The 17489-nt window shown below is 44.1% G+C and overlaps 1 protein-coding gene across 5 annotated transcripts in view; it reads left to right on the top strand.

Annotated features, from left to right (window-relative positions):
- The window catches only part of RAP1A (RAP1A, member of RAS oncogene family), a 79050-nt gene extending 71956 nt beyond the window's left edge, over positions 1 to 7094 (top strand). For all 5 annotated transcript variants that reach the window (XM_058716215.1, XM_058716214.1, XM_058716211.1 and 2 more), the window contains 2 exons: positions 2648 to 2763; positions 6397 to 7094. In XM_058716215.1, coding sequence (XP_058572198.1) covers positions 2648 to 2734 — 87 coding nt within the window. In that variant the 3' untranslated portion in view covers positions 2735 to 2763; positions 6397 to 7094. The remainder of the gene's footprint in view (positions 1 to 2647; positions 2764 to 6396) is intronic.
- The last annotated feature ends 10395 nt before the right edge of the window (positions 7095 to 17489 follow it).

Raw genomic sequence — 17489 nt, 5'->3', positions numbered from 1 at the left:
TCTTTTAATGTCTCTCTCTTTATAGCCTGATAATCCAGCTACAGAGTTCCTTTGATAGAAACAGCTATCCTCCGACAGCTAATGCTTTGTAAATATATGAGTGATTTCTGTTGGACTTAAAAATTTGAAATCACACGGGGACATACTGCTTGGCTAAGTAGCCCTCTAATTCTCTGATACCTACATCAGAATGTATATATGTTTTAACTCTTATCCACACCATTTTTGGTATGTTCTGGAACTAGGACATAGCAATACCAGAATCACATCAGTCTTAATCAAGAACTAATTGTTCTTTGCTGAGGCTGGAATAATAATCTTGAAATACATCAAGACATCCCAACTGAGAATGGCAGAGGGTTTGAGGAACTCCTCTGTGTTCCCTTTAGATTTTTCTGTAGTTCAGAGAAATGGGGAAGAACCTAGGCTGAGGACCCTGAGCATATCTAACCAAATACTTAACTATAGTTCGCACTTGCCTTCATCATATAACCAGCCGTGGCTGTGAGGTGGGCAGTGTTTGCCAAAGTTGTTGAGGATATTATTACAAAATCAGTCAGTGTAGTCCCAGACACCCAGAACTGCTGGCATGAACAAACGTGTGGTTTTGATTCTTCCGACTATTTTAGTTTATCCATTTACTTATTTTTTTATTTTACAGCTTCTTCATTGAGGCTAGGGAACAAAGGAGAACCTGTTTGTGGCTTTTCCACATTAGGTTTTTAAAGGGTTTCAGAGTTGTGAAACAAACTGCCATGTTGTCCATATATCCTGTGTTTTTAACTTTCTTAGAAATAAGATAATAGAGAAGTTAAGTGGTTTGAAGAAGATGGGAGTGGGGAGGATAAAGCAGAAAGAAAATATAAACGAATCACTTACAGCTTTGGGATAAATCACGGAGTAGTGTTTTTTTTTTTTTTTCTTCTTTTTAACGATTTAGTCTTCTAATCTGAGGACCATTTTAAAAAGTAAATAGAAATTGTTTTATCTGAGCACCATCTTAAAGAAATGGAAACCAATGATTTAAAAAATATTTTAAAATTTATTGAAAATATGTAAGAACAATAAGAATTTCTGTTTATTCTTCCTCCAGATTCACCAGTTAACATTTTGTCAGTGTTTATATATCACACTTCTTTACTCCTAAATATGTTAGTGTCTGTACTCTTAGATCAAAGACATTTTCTTACACAACCACAACACAGTTATTAAAATCAAGAAAATTGTTATTCATACAGCCCATGTTCAGTGCATATTCAGATTGTGTCATTTGTCCCTATAATGCCCCTAAAAGGTAGGACCTTTTGATACACTTCTACAAAGCACGATTTATCACAAATCAGTAATAGTAAGGAGATTCTGCGGTATTTGCTTCTATTCCAGGTCATTAGTGAGTATTTGCATTTCATAGCAAAGAACCAAATTCAGCTGATTTGTTTAATTGTTCCAACACTTTGGCATACTTAGCACTATGAAACATAGAAATACATCAGAATTAAAATAGTCTGCTTCTGTGAAATAAGTACTGTTGTATTTTTGTCTTTGATGCCTTGCATTTTTCATCCAGAATGAACCCAAAAGATGTATTAATAGAAATGTTTTAATGAAGATGTATTTGTCACTTCAAATTGTGGTCACACACTTTTTTTATTTTTCACTTTAGCCAAAATTAACATCACCAAAAAGCGGGAAACGAAAACCATGTGCTTTTTTACGTATGATATCCTGAGAGGAACACATTATCTCTTTTGTCCTATTACAGCCCAAAATCTATAACGTGAATCTAATCATGAGGAAACATCAGACAAACCCAAACTGAAATTCTATAAAGTTACTAGCCATCAGTTTTCAGAAATAACAATGTCATGAGAGACGAAGGCTGAAGAACTGATTTTAAAAGATTAAAATGACATGCAGTGTGTGATCCGATGATGGATCCATTTGCGGTGGTGAGGAGAAGGAATTACTCTAAAAGACATTATTGGGATAACTGATAAGATTGGGATCTGCAGTGTAGATGATACAGAGTAACATATCCGTGCTTAAATGTAGTAAGCATGGTAACTAACATGGCTATCTAAGAATATCCTTGTTTTTAGGAGGTACATACTCACCCATTTAAGGACCCATTGTATGCAGAGTGCTCTCAAATGGTGTAGAAAATAAGAGAGAATATGTCTAGAGAGAAATGATAAAGTACACATGACAAAATGTCATTGGTGCATCCGAGTAAAGAATATACACCAGTCCTTGGTATTATTCTTGCAACTTAGTGTGAATTTGAAGTATTCTAAACATAAAGTAAATGTGAAGATTCAAGTTGAGCATTATTCCCTTAATAATTATGTTTTGAAGCATAGAAGATTCCATGAAGAATTTAACTTCACTACCATATTTTTCACAACTAATTTTTTTTTTCCTTAGGTTGATATTGAATGTCTTAGAGTACATGTATTTCCCTTATGGTAAATTGGTGAGTCCTGCTTTACCCTGAGGTCACCTGGGTCCTCTAAGAAACCTGCCATTAAAAACAAAGCAGCAAACAGAGATCCAAGAGCAAAATAACATCTACCAGAACCAGGATTGTTTTGTGAGCAAGATCTCAAATGTTTGTTGAATAAGACTTTTTTTTCTTGTTTCTATTTAGATATTTTATGACCTGGTCAGACAGATAAATAGAAAAACACCAGTGGAAAAGAAGAAGCCTAAAAAGAAATCATGTCTGCTGCTTTAGACCCACAGTAAGCAGCAGCTCTGAGCCAGGTAAGGTACCAAAAGCAGAACAGATGCCTTTCTCATGCTCTTATTTTGGGCTTTCCCCAACCCAAACCACTTCCTGTTCCACCTGTTAGGGTATTTCCAGTTTCTGTAACTTGTAAATGGGACCTATAGCTCATAGATCTCTTCATCTGTTGATAATTTGTCTCTCTCCCTGTGAGAAGAAGCTGTCGGAGGGCAAGGACCATGTATGTTTTGTTCACCACTGTGTCCCCAGTGCCAGGTACAGAATGGGAATTCAAAAAATAGTGTTTGAATGAATAGAATGCCATCCAGGGTGACTCCTAAATTCATGCCACATTAAAGTGGAACGTGGTTCATTCTGAAACAAATTGCTGAAGTGCACATTTGATTAATTATTTCAAAGTGAACACCCCTGTGTGTATCAATAATGGTCATTCCTACCATGGGGTGCTTGGGTGGCTCTGTTGGTTGAGCGTCCGACTTCGGCTCAAGTCATGATCTCATGGTTTGTGGGTTCGAGCCCCGCATCAGTCTCTGTGCTGACAGCTTGCTCAGAGCCTGGAGCCTGCTTCAGATTCTGTGTCTCCTTCTCTCTCTCTGCCCCTCCTCTGCTCATGTGCTCTCTCTCTGTCTCTCAAAAATAAGTAAATGTTAAAAAAAAAAAAAAAGTCATTCCTATCCAATGTAACCCCTACCCTGATTCCTAACATCATAGTTAGTTTTGCCTCTCTTTGAACTTAACATTTAGAAAAGCCAGTGTTATGTCTACTTTTACTAAAAATATGTTTTCGAGAATTATCCTTGTTGCATATGGCAGTAGTTCATTTTTATCATGTAACTGTACTAGCAATATATTTATATATTCTGCTACTAATGGACATTTGGGTTCTTTTCAAGAACCAATATGGCTAATTCTGTGCATTTTTGCATGAGTCTTTATTCACATGTGCATCATTTCTGTTTGGTGTGTTTGTGTGTGTGTGTGTGTGTGTGTGTGTGTGTGTGTGTGTATGAATGAAATGACCAGTCTAATACCATATAACTGATAGTTTTAGCAGATACCTCTAAAAAGGTTTTCAAAGTAGTTGTACCAGTTTACACGTCTAGTAGCAGTTTTTGAGTTCCATATCCTCCCCAGATTTGATATTGTCAGTCTTTTAACTCAAGCCGTTCCACTAGATATGTGGTAGTATGTTTTGGTAGTCATTTCTTTATAGGTATAGGTTGACTTCTTTGAAATGTTTTGTCTATAGGCTTCTAAGTAGTAAGTACCACTTAAGTTTCCATTAAGTGAAACCATTGGAGAGAAATTAGTGGCAGCATTGAAGCTGCCTACCAATTGAGAAACCAGGCCCTGCGGGACCATTTGGGTTTTTTTTCTCTATTTATATTAAATCCCCTGAACAGTTTCTGCTTTGTCTTCATGAACTCTTTAAACCATACCATAAAAGAATATTTTCATGAAGTGGATTTATGATGTAATTTAATGCTGGTTATGTGCCTATTACTAATTTTGTCAGGTTAGAGGAAAGTCTGCTGTTCCCACTTGAGAGTTGGTTACACTGTTTTGTAAGTCTCTTGGGTCCATTGAGCAGATTACCTCTTTCAGAGCACCAGATTAACTAACACGTGCTTCCTCAGAGACTTGGTTGAATCATTCTCTTCAGGGAAACAACTGAGTAATTGTATCCCCTTCTTAAATGAAGGTAGAGGAAAATGGGCAGAAAGGAGGAAACAGCAGGGGTTTGCCTTCGGTACTTGGATTTGGGAAAGATAGCTTCTGGTCGAATGTTTGCTTTAGGCTCTTAGTGAAATCTTGATTCAATAACTGTAAATCATTAGCTCCCTGAAGGTGATTATTTTAAAATTTGCTGGTGTGTGTGTTTGGGTAAGGGTACACAGGTACGAAAAAGAGGACTCCAGTTCCTGTTCTGATCTATATTCTTTAACTCTCTTGTAGTTGGCTGTCTTGTTGATGCCATTACCTTAGCTGACCCTAGTTTAATTTCCAGTTCTCAGAAAATCTCTTTTAGCTTACGTTTAAGGGAAGAGGTGCCGTCTCCTGGCCTGTTGTGAAGTTTCCTTCATATGTTGTGTTTTACCTTAGACGAGAGAGATCTTGGCCTAGATCTGGAAACAAGACTTTCATCCTGTTGCATAAATTCTTAGGCTTTGATATATAATTCAGCTTAACAATATATTCAATAAGTCACCTGAGATCTCTGTGGATGTTGGATAATAACAAATAACAAGTCATTTCTTTAGTGATCGGAATACTTTGCAGAGCAAAGAAATCACAGAGTGGTTATAGACTGGAAGTGCCATGTTGATCTCATTTAAAAAGTACAAAGGTTGGGGGTACGTTTAAGTAGTTCTGTATATGTTTAGTAAGAGTACAGGGGCGCCTGGGTGGCGCAGTCGGTTAAGCGTCCGACTTCAGCCAGGTCACGATCTCGCAGTCCGTGAGTTCGAGCCCCGCGTCAGGCTCTGGGCTGATGGCTCAGAGCCTGGAGCCTGCTTCCGATTCTGTGTCTCCCTCTCTCTCTGCCCCTCCCCCGTTCATGCTCTGTCTCTCTCTGTCCCAAAAATAAATAAAAAAAAAAAAAAAAACGTTGAAAAAAAAAAATAATTTATATAAAAAGAGTACGTGAATGTTGAGGGCAGTTTATCTGGCTTTACCCTTTAAGCAAGATTGTATTGAAGCATGTTAATCTCTTTTCAGTATGTCCCATTTTTAAAGACTAGGAGAGAAGAAATTCATTTTCAGGAAATTCTTTCTTTAACCTAATTTTTTTCTACTCAGCAGTACCACTAACGTTGAGTCTTCCACCTTTGCACATGGGGATCAGCTCTTTCTGTGTCCTCTCTTCTGTCCAGTATTAGAGGTGGTAGTCCTGGGCGCCTGGGTGGCTCAGTCGGTTAAGCGTCTGACTCTTGACCTCGGCTCAGGTCATGATCTCACGGTTCATGAGTTCAAGCCCCGTGTCGGGCTCTGTGCTGTCAGTGTGGGGACTGCTTGGGATTCTGTCTCTTCCTCTCTGTCCCTCCCCTATTCATTATCTCTCTCTCTCTCTCTCTCTCTCTCTCTCTCTCTCTCTCTCAGAATAAATAAACTTAAAAAAAAAAAAAAAGTGGTAATCCTAATATTCTATAGTACTGAAATGGTTAAAAAAATTTTATGCACAGGTGTCATTTCCTTTTTGGAAAAGGAACTTTTAAAAATAAGATGATAATGGGATAGAAATAAAGTAATCACTGTTTTCTGCTTTACAGACAGGACTGTCAGATTGTGAAAGCAATCAAACTATTTTTTAAACATTTTTAAAAGGAGTTTAAAATAGCCCTGTTACTGTAGCTGTTTAGTATAATTTGTCAAGTAACAATCAGCCAAAGTCTGTTTCTTTGTATATTATTAAATATCTGCTCGTTCACTACCATTTTCTGACCTCAAGAGATTCATATACACATATATACATATATACACATATATACGTATATATATGTAGGTATGTATACGTATATATATGTTCGTATATGTATGTATGTATACATATATATACATATGTATATACATATGTGTATGTATGTATCTGTATATGTATACATATATATGTGTGTATATATATGTATATCTCTATCTATTCGATGTTCTAGATTACAGGAATGAAGAACTGTTGCCTAATCGGGAAGTGCCAGCATTCCAGACCTTCAAAAATTAAATCTGATGAAGAGGCTTCTCCTGTTTTATATATTATGTGAAGAATTTAAATCTTGTATTGGTTTGCACAAACTCCCTGGAGAAAAAAAATTGCTCTGTGTATATCTCTTGGAAAATAAGACAATAGTATTTCTCCTTTGCAATAGCAGTTATAACAGATGTGAAAATAAATATACTTGACTCTAATATGATTATACAAAAGAGCATGGATGCATTTCAAATGTTAGATATTGCTACTATAATCAGATGATTTCATATTGACCTTTTTATCATGATTCCTCCCTGTCAAGCACTAAAAAGTTGAACCATTATACTTTATATCTGTAATGATATAGATTATGAAATTTCCCCTGAAACTCATTGCAGCAGATAACTTTTTGAGTCATTGACTTCATTTTATATTTAAAAAATTACGAAATATCATTCTGTCATTATATTCTAATTAAAATTGTTTGTGCATAATGCTTTGGAAAAATGGGTCTTTTATAGGAAAAAAAAACTGGGATAACTGATTTCTATGGCTTTCAAAGCTAAAATATATAATATACTAAACCAACTCTAATATTGCTTCTTGTGTTTTACTGTCAGATTAAATTACAGCTTTTATGGATGATTAAATTTTAGTACATTTTCATTTGGTTTGTGTGTTTTTGTTATTGTTTATAGATTTAAGACTTTTATTTTATAATGGTCACATTGTTTCAATGTGCTTTTATGCCTGGTACCTGCACAACACTTGGCTTTAAACCCCTCAGTAATTGCTGGTTTCTCTAAGAACAGACATCACACTTTCTGTTCCAGATGTATTTATTCCTACTATACAGCAAATCACATCAGACTACATAGAATAGTTTTGTATATTCTCTCTTGATCTTAAAGATTGTATCTTATTAAATAAAATATCCCACTGTGTATTATTTTTATATGTAAAAATAAGTTTAATACTGTATCAGGGGTTAACTTTACTATTTCAGATCTTCCACAGCTTGTCATTTCATCAGGGGAATCCTTCTGTCATTGTTAATTTGTTGGGTAGAAGCCCACCAATGAAATGTTATGAAAGAATTTTCAAATTTGCTTTATGATAGATTGAAGAATTTGAAAGAAGTAGGAAAAAGTGAAAAAGCATGTAAAGAATGTTGTCAGTTTGCTTTTGCTTCGACTACATGTGAAATAGTATAGTAGTCATAGTGTGGAAACGATTGCTAAGTTAAAAGTTTAGCTGGCTGTATAGTGGTGCTTTTCTTTTCCTTCCCAATTTTCTCTGTTTTTACAAAGATGGCGCTTAATGAGGACATGAATCTAGGGTGACCATGTATGACTGATGTGCTCTCCACAGAGGAGCACAATAGCCTGTTCGGGCCGGTCAGGTGCTGGCAAAGGAGAGAAACCAGCTTAGGAAACCCTGTGCCTTGTCCCTGAATACTGAGGAGGAGATGAGTCCTAGAAAGTCTGCATCACTGCTCAGGGATCTAGATACTGTCTCGTTGCAACTAGGTATGAAGTAGTGTTCATGCCTCGCTGAGACTTTCCAGGAATGTGGTCAGTCCATAAGCTGCTAAGTTGAGATTTAAGAATAAGATTTCAAATGTAAGCTCTGACCAACCTGAGAAAATGTTAAGATATTATGGAAAAAAAAAAAAAAGGAAGAAAAAAGAAAAGAAAGAAAATTGGAAACTGTATTCTTTTGAGTTTGAGTTTCTAATACATTTAGTTAACTGATACTTTCTACTGATCCAGTTACATGTACGTCTGGGATTGAGGGGCCAAAAATCTAATGAATGCAATAAATCGAAAATAAGTAAGTGAAGTGTTAGGGCCAGTGTGTCCAGGTCAAGGTGGCATATATTAAGGTCCTCTAGAGTCACTCTGCTTAAAAACTCACCTCTCAAACACTCCTTTCGACTTAAAATCATAGACAAACATCTCACACATAAGTAAAAATTGCCAAACATTACCTGTTACATAAATTGTGTGGTTATTTGCCAGATCAATAGGGATCATTAAGAATAACTCCCAAGCTCCAGTCTGCTCCTTGGTGACCCTCTTCTCCAGTCCACTTGGGATGAAGTCAGAAGCGCGAAGAAAAACGCTCCGGTGGCACACAGCAGCACGCAGAACAGGGCCTGCTGAAATCAGAGGCACAGTACTATCTCAGCAAAACCTGCCTCTGCTGAGCCAGGTGGAAAGGCATCCTGTCAGGAAGGGAGCTGGGTGCGCTTTTATGTGGTCCCTCTGTGGACTCTGCAGTCTTGGTTCCAGAGAGGAGGGTGCCTGAAACTAAGATGTACTTGGTGTATCTTACATAGCTGAAAAATCCAAAAGTCCTCAAGGATATTCTCTGTGACTCTCATACGCCAAATATCCAAGAACTGGTATGTTCGTATTTGTGACTCTTTAAAGCATGATGGCTTTAGTCATATGAGTAACATATCATTTAAAGGAGGCTTGACGTCCCAGTTGATGGTTTTTCCCCACTAAAGCACGAACGACTTTAATGGCTTTCTAGTGCTCCCCCCGCCCCCCCCATCTAGTTTTAGAAACAAAACAGTAAATACATCATCTATAATTTTACCCTCCACCAGGGGGAGCTTCAGTATCAGTTAATACTTTTACAAGCCTTGAATGAATAGTATGAATTCAATCCATCTGTTCTTATAAATAAACACTGCTTGCCTCACAAAGAGGTGTAAAGGCCTTTCCTCAAGAATTTGAAATCTACCGGGCAGGGGAGAGAAGTAAGAAATTCATCAAAGATGTGAAAATACTGTCATTTATTAAACCGTGGTCACAGAGTTAGTTCTCTTAGGAATGTTAGGAGAAATATGGGTGTTGGCATGTTATCCTCTCTCCCCTACCGCTTTGAAATAGTTTCTCTTTGGCCTCTTGATCTGCCGTCATGACTGGCCACCTTTTACTCCTTAGTGAAAGGGTCTGTTTCTTTGAAATTAGAATGTACTTGGGAAAAGTTAATCCTTGGGAAGGTGCTGATCTTTATTTTATTACCAGCATCATTTAAGACAGGTTACTTGGTCGGGAGCTATTTTTCTCCATATATGAACATCATCACTGGACCTGCCCCATTTCAGTATTTTGCCTCATTTTCCTCATCAGGGACACCTATATTTGTCAGTTCACGTATCTCATTTTCCTTTTTAGGACTGAGGGACAGAAAGAAAGGTTACCTCCGTATTTTCATTGATAAGCAATCGCAGTAGAATGTTAGAAGACAGAAAATATGCTCTTATAAATTATATGTGTGTTGTGAAACCAAAGTGTGAAGACATTGTCAGGTATTTGGAGGAGGAAAATAGCTTGTAAAATAACCTTTTGTTTTATTTGGGTCTTGTACTTATTTAAGGTGCTACATAAATGTGTATTAAAATAGCCCCTCTTGACTCAGCTCCAAACTTAAAAGGGCAGAGTGGTTTGGGTGCTCGGCCAGCATCTGGAAAAAGCCCATCTTGTGCAGGGAAGGAAATGAATGCAAGCTTTGAGGTAGTCCAGCCACCAAGCTTTTAGTGTTTCTATTCCCCAAAAATGTAAAAAATGCAAGTTATTCCTGAAAATGTAGTACAGACATTACATTGAATATGAATATTTTTTTTACTGCAGTTTTATCTTGGGTTTGCTGAATGCGCAGTCCATTTATTTAATGCCATGTCTTGCTTAAATATTCTTGTCGAGAACAGCTGGAGACTTTGAACTGGATGCTTGGTTCTGCTTTCTGGAAAGGCAACATGGATTCTGTTTTGCAGACATTAAGAAGAGCTTTAAAAGGGTATTGGGGGATACAACTCTTTGGCTTTTTAAGAAGAAGCCTCCTGTGGTTCGGAGCCCAAGGTGTGACATACATTTCCTGCTAATTGCTTCTCTTAAGAAGCATGGGCTTGGCTGTTCCTCTTGAGGAAAAACCTTAATAAACCTTCCCATTTTACCAGTGATGTGACTCTTATTTTGAGCTGTTGTTTTCAATATATTTTGTTGTTGTTGTTAAAGCTTAACCCTGTGCAAGTTCTTGTGTTTGCTTCTAACCATGTAAAAATTCTTGTAGGGCGTATAAAACAGAGATGATCCTTATGCACCTGTCAGCAAATACTGATAGTGCTTTGACTCCATACAAGGTGCTGACCTGCATGTTGGGGATACAGCCGTGAATGATACAAAAGTCTCTTCCCTCCGGGAGTCTTTGGCAGGACACAAAAGACTGTGTGTGTGTGTGTGTGTGTGTGTGTGTGTGTGTGTGTGTGTGGTGTGTGTAAAATGCTGAGTGCTCCAGAGAGGAGTTAAAAGGATAGGAGTGCTGGGTAGAGAGAATGTGGTGGTGGGTCAAAGGTTTATTCCCTTGCTGAAGTTGCTATTTGCGTAAATATTTGAAATGTGCCGCCCACACAACTGCCTGGGGGAAAGAACTGCCTTCCATGCATTGGGAAGTGTCTGCAAATGCCATGAGGTGGACGTATGCCTGCATGTTGGAGCACCAGCAATATGGCTGGAGCGGAGTGTGCAAGGGGGGAGTGGTAGTAGGATTGGGTCGGGGTTGTGGGTGGGGAGGAATTCCCTTCAGCATGGGCTGAGCGGGGCCCATGGAAGGGATTTCAGCAAAGGGCATAGGGAACATGATCTGACTCAACCTATCATCAGGACACTCTGGCTGCTGAGCTGAGACTAACCTGTGAAGGGACAAGGGTGGGAGCAGAGACACCAGTTAGGAGAAAGTGGAGTGTGAGCGAGGAGTCCAGGATAATGCCAACATTTTTTTGCCAATAATCAAGATAGTGAAGATTGTGGCCGGAGCGGGCTTGGGAGTTCCATTTTGGATGTACTAAGTGTTAGGAGCAGGTCACATCCTATAGAGTTGCACGGTAGGCAGTTGGATAGGAGTCTGGAATTGAGGGAAAGAGATCTGGACAGGAGATTCACAGTGAACGTTCAAGAACACGGAGCTGAACAGGATCATGGTGTTCATTGTAGGTAGAGAAGTCCAGGGACTCCATCATTGAGGTTCGGAGATGAAGAGGAGTTAGCAAAGGAGAACATGAAGGTCACTGGTGACCTTGATGGGCTGTCAGTGGAGCAGTAGGGGGCAGGACTGGAGTAGCATAGGAGAAGACAGGAAGAAGGTCATTGGAGACTTCAGGTGTGGACTGTGGTTTAGACTGCGCATGTTGGTGAGCTAATGGGAGTGGTCCACTGAGGAGGAAAACTGAGCAGGCTACATGGACGGGATCTAGCATACAAGTACAGGGGCTGAGCCAGATGGGAGTGTGGGGCAGGCATGGCGGTGGGAGGAAAGACAGTACGGGGTCAGAGAAGCTGGTAGGTCACAAAGAACTGATAAAAAGTACCATGAGGAAGTGTCCTACAAAGTAGTAGGAGACAGAAAGGACTGATGCTTTCTGTTCTGGGCCAGCTGCTATGCTTCAGGAAGGGGAGTTTGAAGTGGGCCTTTAAGGGTAGAATTTCAACAGGTTAGTGTGGGGAAATGTCACAGGCAGGTTTGCAGAATACGGGAGCAAGAAATTACCTAGTTTCGGCTGACATTAATGTGGAAATAATGGGCTAAGAAGTAGATCGGGACCATGTTGTGGCGAGCCTTGAAAGGAGAAGGTGACCGTCCAGTAGGGAGAGCTAGAAAAGTAGGGCCTGCTGTTCATTCAGGTGCCACCGAGAAGGTGGGCACGGGGAAATTTCAGAAGAGATCTGGATTTGCAAGAGTAACTCCCCCTGGACTAATGGTCTTTTCAATCTTCATTTCTCACTTCGTTTTCCAAAACCCTTTCTCTAATGATCTGAGTCATGTGGTTGTGATCATTCGCAAACAAGAGCTCAGTTTTTTTTTTAATTCTTTTAATGTTTTTATTTATTTTTGAGACAGAGCGCAAGCAGGGGAGGGGTGGGGGGGGGGGAGACCCATAATCCGAAGCAGGTCCCAGGCTCTGAGCTGTCAGCACAGAGCCTGACACAAGTCTCCAACTCACAGACTGAAATCATGACCTGAGCTACAGTTGGACACTTAACTGAACCACCCAGGCGCCCCTACTTTTTTTTTTTAATGTGTATTTATTTTTGAGAGGGTGCACATAGGGAAGGGGCCGAGAGATAGGAAGACAGAGAGTCTGATGTGGGACTCAAACCCACAAACTGAGATCGTGACCTATGCTGAAGTCAGACGCTTAACCGACTGAACCTCCCAGGTGCCCTGAAAGCTTAGAGAACCAGCATTAATACTTGGCCACACAAAGGTAGTGGAGAGGGTTGAAGAGAAAAATCTCCTTTGTTAACTCTGTTCCTCTGTTCCTCTGACCTGATTGTACCCCCCTCAGACCTTTTGGCTCCTCAGGGGCATACAGCCACCCTCAGTTCCACCCTCACACCCTCCCCCTGCTCTTGCTCTTACTACCCCCCCCCCCCCCCCCCCGCATGAGACGGCAGCCTCTGGCCCTCCCAGCCCTCCCCTTGGCATCTGCCAGCGTGATTGACAAGTCGAGTAAGGGAGTGTTTTTCCTCAATTCGCTGCTGTTGGGGAGCTGCCAGCTTTCCCACCAAGATCCCATCGTCCAGGCCCTCCCTTGTGGGTGAGAGGAAAGGCACAGGCTACACTGTACCCACCCACCCACCACCACCACCCCCGCCGCGATCACCTTGCCCCTCCCATCCCCAGGGTCCCCGGTTGAGCGGGTTGGGGAGTTTGAAGGAGCCGCCGGGATGAAGGGAAAAGCCTGCAGCCCTCGCAGGTGGGAAAACGGGACGTGGAATTATGGGCCAGGCACTGGGCTCTGCCTGCTTTCCTGGGAGGGGATGCATGTAATGGAGGAGTTTAAAGAAGATATTTGATCCCCAGACTCCCAGCGGGGTCCTGAAGCCAAGGCCAGCGGATTTGGCATTCTTTGGGCCCTTGAAATCTCTGCTGGAGAGCCTAACCCCTTGTTTTCTGGGATATAAATGGTCTTATCTTAACAGATGCTTGGGACCTCCGACCAGGGATTCTAGCACCTGCCTCAGTCAGTCTGGCCCAGTGCTCCCTGTGATAAGGAGCAGGCTCCCTAGGCTGGTCCTGCAGAGCTGGAGCTGTTGCTGTGGCCAGTGCACATCGCAGGCTTGGAGTGAGAGCCTGCAGGCCTTCCAGTCCCAAGCCTGAGTCCGTGTAGGGATTTCGGGAGCTACACTTAGCCCATTTGGAAGAATCTGGTTTTTTGGGTTTGTGTGTGTGTGTGTGTGTGTGTTTGCCTTTTTAAAGCAAATTTATGTCTGAGACCCTCCCCTTTCCCACCACTTCTACGCAAATAACTACGAATGTTGCCTTGTGGGCAGCTCAGTCCCTGGGAGACAATGCCTGGACTGTGGCCAGTAGTGGGGGCTGGAGGTAGGGAAGCCTGAACACCCAACTCTCAACTTCCTTCCCCACTGCCCCGCCCTGACTGAGCCTCCATAAGTACAATGGAGGAAGGAGAATCCGGCAGACTCAATGTCCCCGGGAGGGGTGGGGATCCCTGGCAGTGCAGGTTAGGAAAAACTTCTTGGGTAGAGTACGCCTGGGGCCAGATGTCGTTGCCAAATGGACAATGGCAATGGGGGAGAGGGAGTGGGCAGAAAGGGAGACCGTTTGGAGGCCGGGGTAAAAGCAGTATCTTCTGAAATGGGAACTGGGGCCCATGTGGGACTGAGCAGGCTTGGGAGAGAAGTGGCCGTGGTGGCCATCCGAAGGGCCCGAGCTCTGGGCAGCCCAGTGACACTGAGGCCCCTGGACAGCCTGCATGAGAACCAGATTGGCCTGGGCAGCTGGCGTGGAGAAGCCAAAGCCACAGGGGGTCACAGAGGGCATGCACAACAGCTTGGGGACGGGGCTAGCAACGGGCCTTGGGAGTGGCTGAGGGGGCCTTGACCGCGGCAGGCCTCACCGAGGCAAGAGCCGGGCTCAGCCGAGGGCTCGCCCTGAGGACTGTGTTCGGTGCGGGAGATACAGAAATGAGTAATGAGGACTTGGTACCCTGGAGGTGCTCACAGTCTAGAGGGGAAGACGAACATGCAAAAGGGCGATTTTAAAAGAGGTTCCTGTGGCTGGGTATACAGGCGCAGGTAAGGGCCCCGGGGAGGGCTTCACAGAGGAGGTGCTCTTTGAACTGCAGTGGAAGCTGAGTAAAAAGCCAGTCTGAGGCCATGGGGAACCTGGGTCTCGGAGACCAGCCAGTGCAGAGAGCCACTCAGTAGCACAGGGCCCTGGAAGATAGAGCAGGGATGGGGGGGAGGGGAGCAGTGCCCCCAGAGGAGGCGGAGCAAGTCCGCTGGGGTCTGCCGGGGGGGGGGGAGGGCTGGGCCTCCAGACACCAGGCAAATCAGGCCGGCTAAGGATGAAGTCACAGTACCTTGAAGACCTTGCCCTCACCTCCCCTATTCTACCCCAAAGGCGAAGGAAGGCGGGGAGCATTTCCTTGCAGCTGCGGCCTCCTGAGAGGCGATGAGGAAGGGAAGGGGGCTGAGGGAAAGGCAGCAGGAAAGGGAAAGCAGCCGGGGCCGGGTGGGGGTGGGGGTGAGCAGAGCCAGAAACAGGAAAGCAGAACGCACCTCTGCCCCTGGAGGGAGGACACGTCCCCCCTATGGCAGTGCCCCCTGAGAGCTGAACCACCCCACCCTGACCATTTGGAGGCAGCTAGGGGGCTTCCCCGGACTGGAGAGAACAAGAGGGGCAGGGGAAGACAGCCCAGAGCCGGTCACAGGCAGGAGAGGGTGGAGGTGTGGAGCAGGCCTCCAGTTTTTGGCCGTGATTCCTAGGCCCTGGAATGGGGCGGTCCTCTTGAGCGCCATGCCCAGAGGGGCATATCTAGAGAGAATGGATTCTGTGGAGTGGAAGCCAGGGCACCAGCTGTGGCCTGAGGCCTTAGTATACAGAGTTTGAGGCACCCAGGGACCTGGCAAGAGGCAGCATAAAGGGGAAGTGTCACAGTCCCTTGTCAGATTAGTATCGCCCCAAGCACTGTGTTGAGAGGTAGGTGCCCCCCGCCCAAGGGCCCCCTCCCTCAGTGTTCCTCAGAGGCCTCTCTCTGACCAGGACACCAGGATGCCTCCAGAGACACCTGGGGGGCAGGGACACTAGAAGGGGAGAGAGAACGAGGGTGTGAAACTTAGTTTAAAAAAAATAATAAAAGTAAAAGGAAAATAGTACCAAGGGGGTGACTGCAGTCTGGGGTCCTGATCCTGCCCTTATCCCCCCCGGGCTGGCTAGGCCTTTCCTCCAGGCCTGTCATCCTGAGCCCCTGACACCTCTTGCGAGGGCTTCAGGGCGCCTCCCACCCCATCCAGGGGGGTGGAGGGGGGGGGTGGATCCTAGCAGGAGTGCCACTATAGCACCTTTAGGCCACTAGTCCCCAGGGTGACTGAGGGGAGGGGCAGGGGTGAAGTGTGGGGCTTGGCAGAGACTCTAGCGACCGAGGCCTTAGGGAGCAGAGAGCAGATCAGGGCTGGACTCTTCTGAAAGCCATCAGAACTTGGCTCGTTCAGCTCTCCAGTCCTTGCCAGGAATGTGAGGGCCCGCGGTTGACTGCGAGGGACAGCTGGGTACAGGAGGGGGTGGCGGTGTTCCCTAGAGCCCATTCTCGGGCAGTGGGGTCCTCAAGCAGCCCCTGTGGCCCTCTCCACACCCCTCCCCACACACGCCATCCTCCATGGGAAAGTGTCAGTTGTTTGCCATTTGGCAAATAACAGCCCACCGGGGTAATATTTGTACAACGTACAAAAGTGTCGTATGTTGTCTTCTCTCCAATAGAGAAACCTATTGTCTTCTCTGATCCTTGCCACGATCCTGTGAGGTAATAGGGCCTGTATACGTTTTTTGAAACAGAAGAGGAAACCAAGCCTCCATGAAAGTTTTGTTGTTGTTGTTGTTGTTGTTTTGTTTTAGCGGTTTTGCTCTGGGACACATGGTTCGTGCCTGAACTGAAGGTCAGGTGGTCCAGCCCAGAGCTTCTGCCGTGTTCCTGCATGGAGGACATGCATGATGTCCTTTAAATCTCCAGCAGCCTTGCATTACCCCCAGGTCATAGACAAGAAAAATGAGGCTCAGGTCAAGCAACATGCTCAAGCTGACAGGGACAGAAATCCTGTCTGACTCCCAAATGCAGTGCTCATTCCATGGTATTGGCAGAAGTGCCTTAACTACTCTGGGTCGGGGAGTGACCTGAGGTACACTGAAAGCTGGAGACATGCCCCTGCTTCCCCAAGATGCAAGCTGTGCTTTTACTTTTAGGGAGGCCCTGTGGGAAATGGTGTGACTTGGGAAAGACAGGGATGCCCCCTGCCCCACAGAGAGGAAGGGGGATGTAGTGGGGACACAGCCAAACCAGGTCTCTGTTCCTCTGGGCAAGTTGGGGTTCCGATCTTAACCTGGGTGCAGGGGAAGTTCTTGGTGGGCCGGGGTGGGGGGCTCTGGGAAAGAGGGGTCCCGGATCTGAAGGGTTGGAAAGAGAAAGGAAGCCAGGAGATCATGCAGGCCCGGTAGGGACTCTTCTAGCTCCTGTTTATGGTCAGGGAACATCTAGAGACACAGTGACCACAGAGCCACAGAGAAGCAGGTGGGGGCCTGAGCAGATGCCTGGGTCAATCAGGGGGTCCCCCGTACCTGCCAGGGAAGTGGGCCAGGTGTGACGTGGGGCCCCTTGCCAGGGAGGGTATTAGATGAGCTTCCAGCTTATTTGCATATCCTAATTAACCATAAAATGAGCCCCAGGGGCAGAGTTAAGCTGTCAATTTCCCTCTGCTTACCTTCCCTACCTCCCCCTCCTCCTGCTGCTCCCCACCCCTACACTTTTCCTACATCCCGTAGGCCCCAGACATTCCCATTCACCTCTCCCCTCAGCTTCAGTGGAATACAGTCTCCATCCTGTCACGACCAAAGCCCAGAAAAGGAGGGAAAAGGAAAAATTAGTGGTGCGGGGCAGGGGGTGTAAATGAATTGTGTTTCATTAGCAAAGCATGACCTAGTGATGAGGGCATTCTACCAGCCCTTGTCAAGACCAGAGCAAAATTCCCCCAG

This window comes from Neofelis nebulosa, chromosome 2 (genome assembly GCF_028018385.1).
Source record: "Neofelis nebulosa isolate mNeoNeb1 chromosome 2, mNeoNeb1.pri, whole genome shotgun sequence".
NCBI lineage: Eukaryota > Metazoa > Chordata > Mammalia > Carnivora > Felidae > Neofelis > Neofelis nebulosa.
Note: the sequence above shows the minus strand (reverse complement) of the source record. Positions and strands in the feature narration are given on the sequence as shown.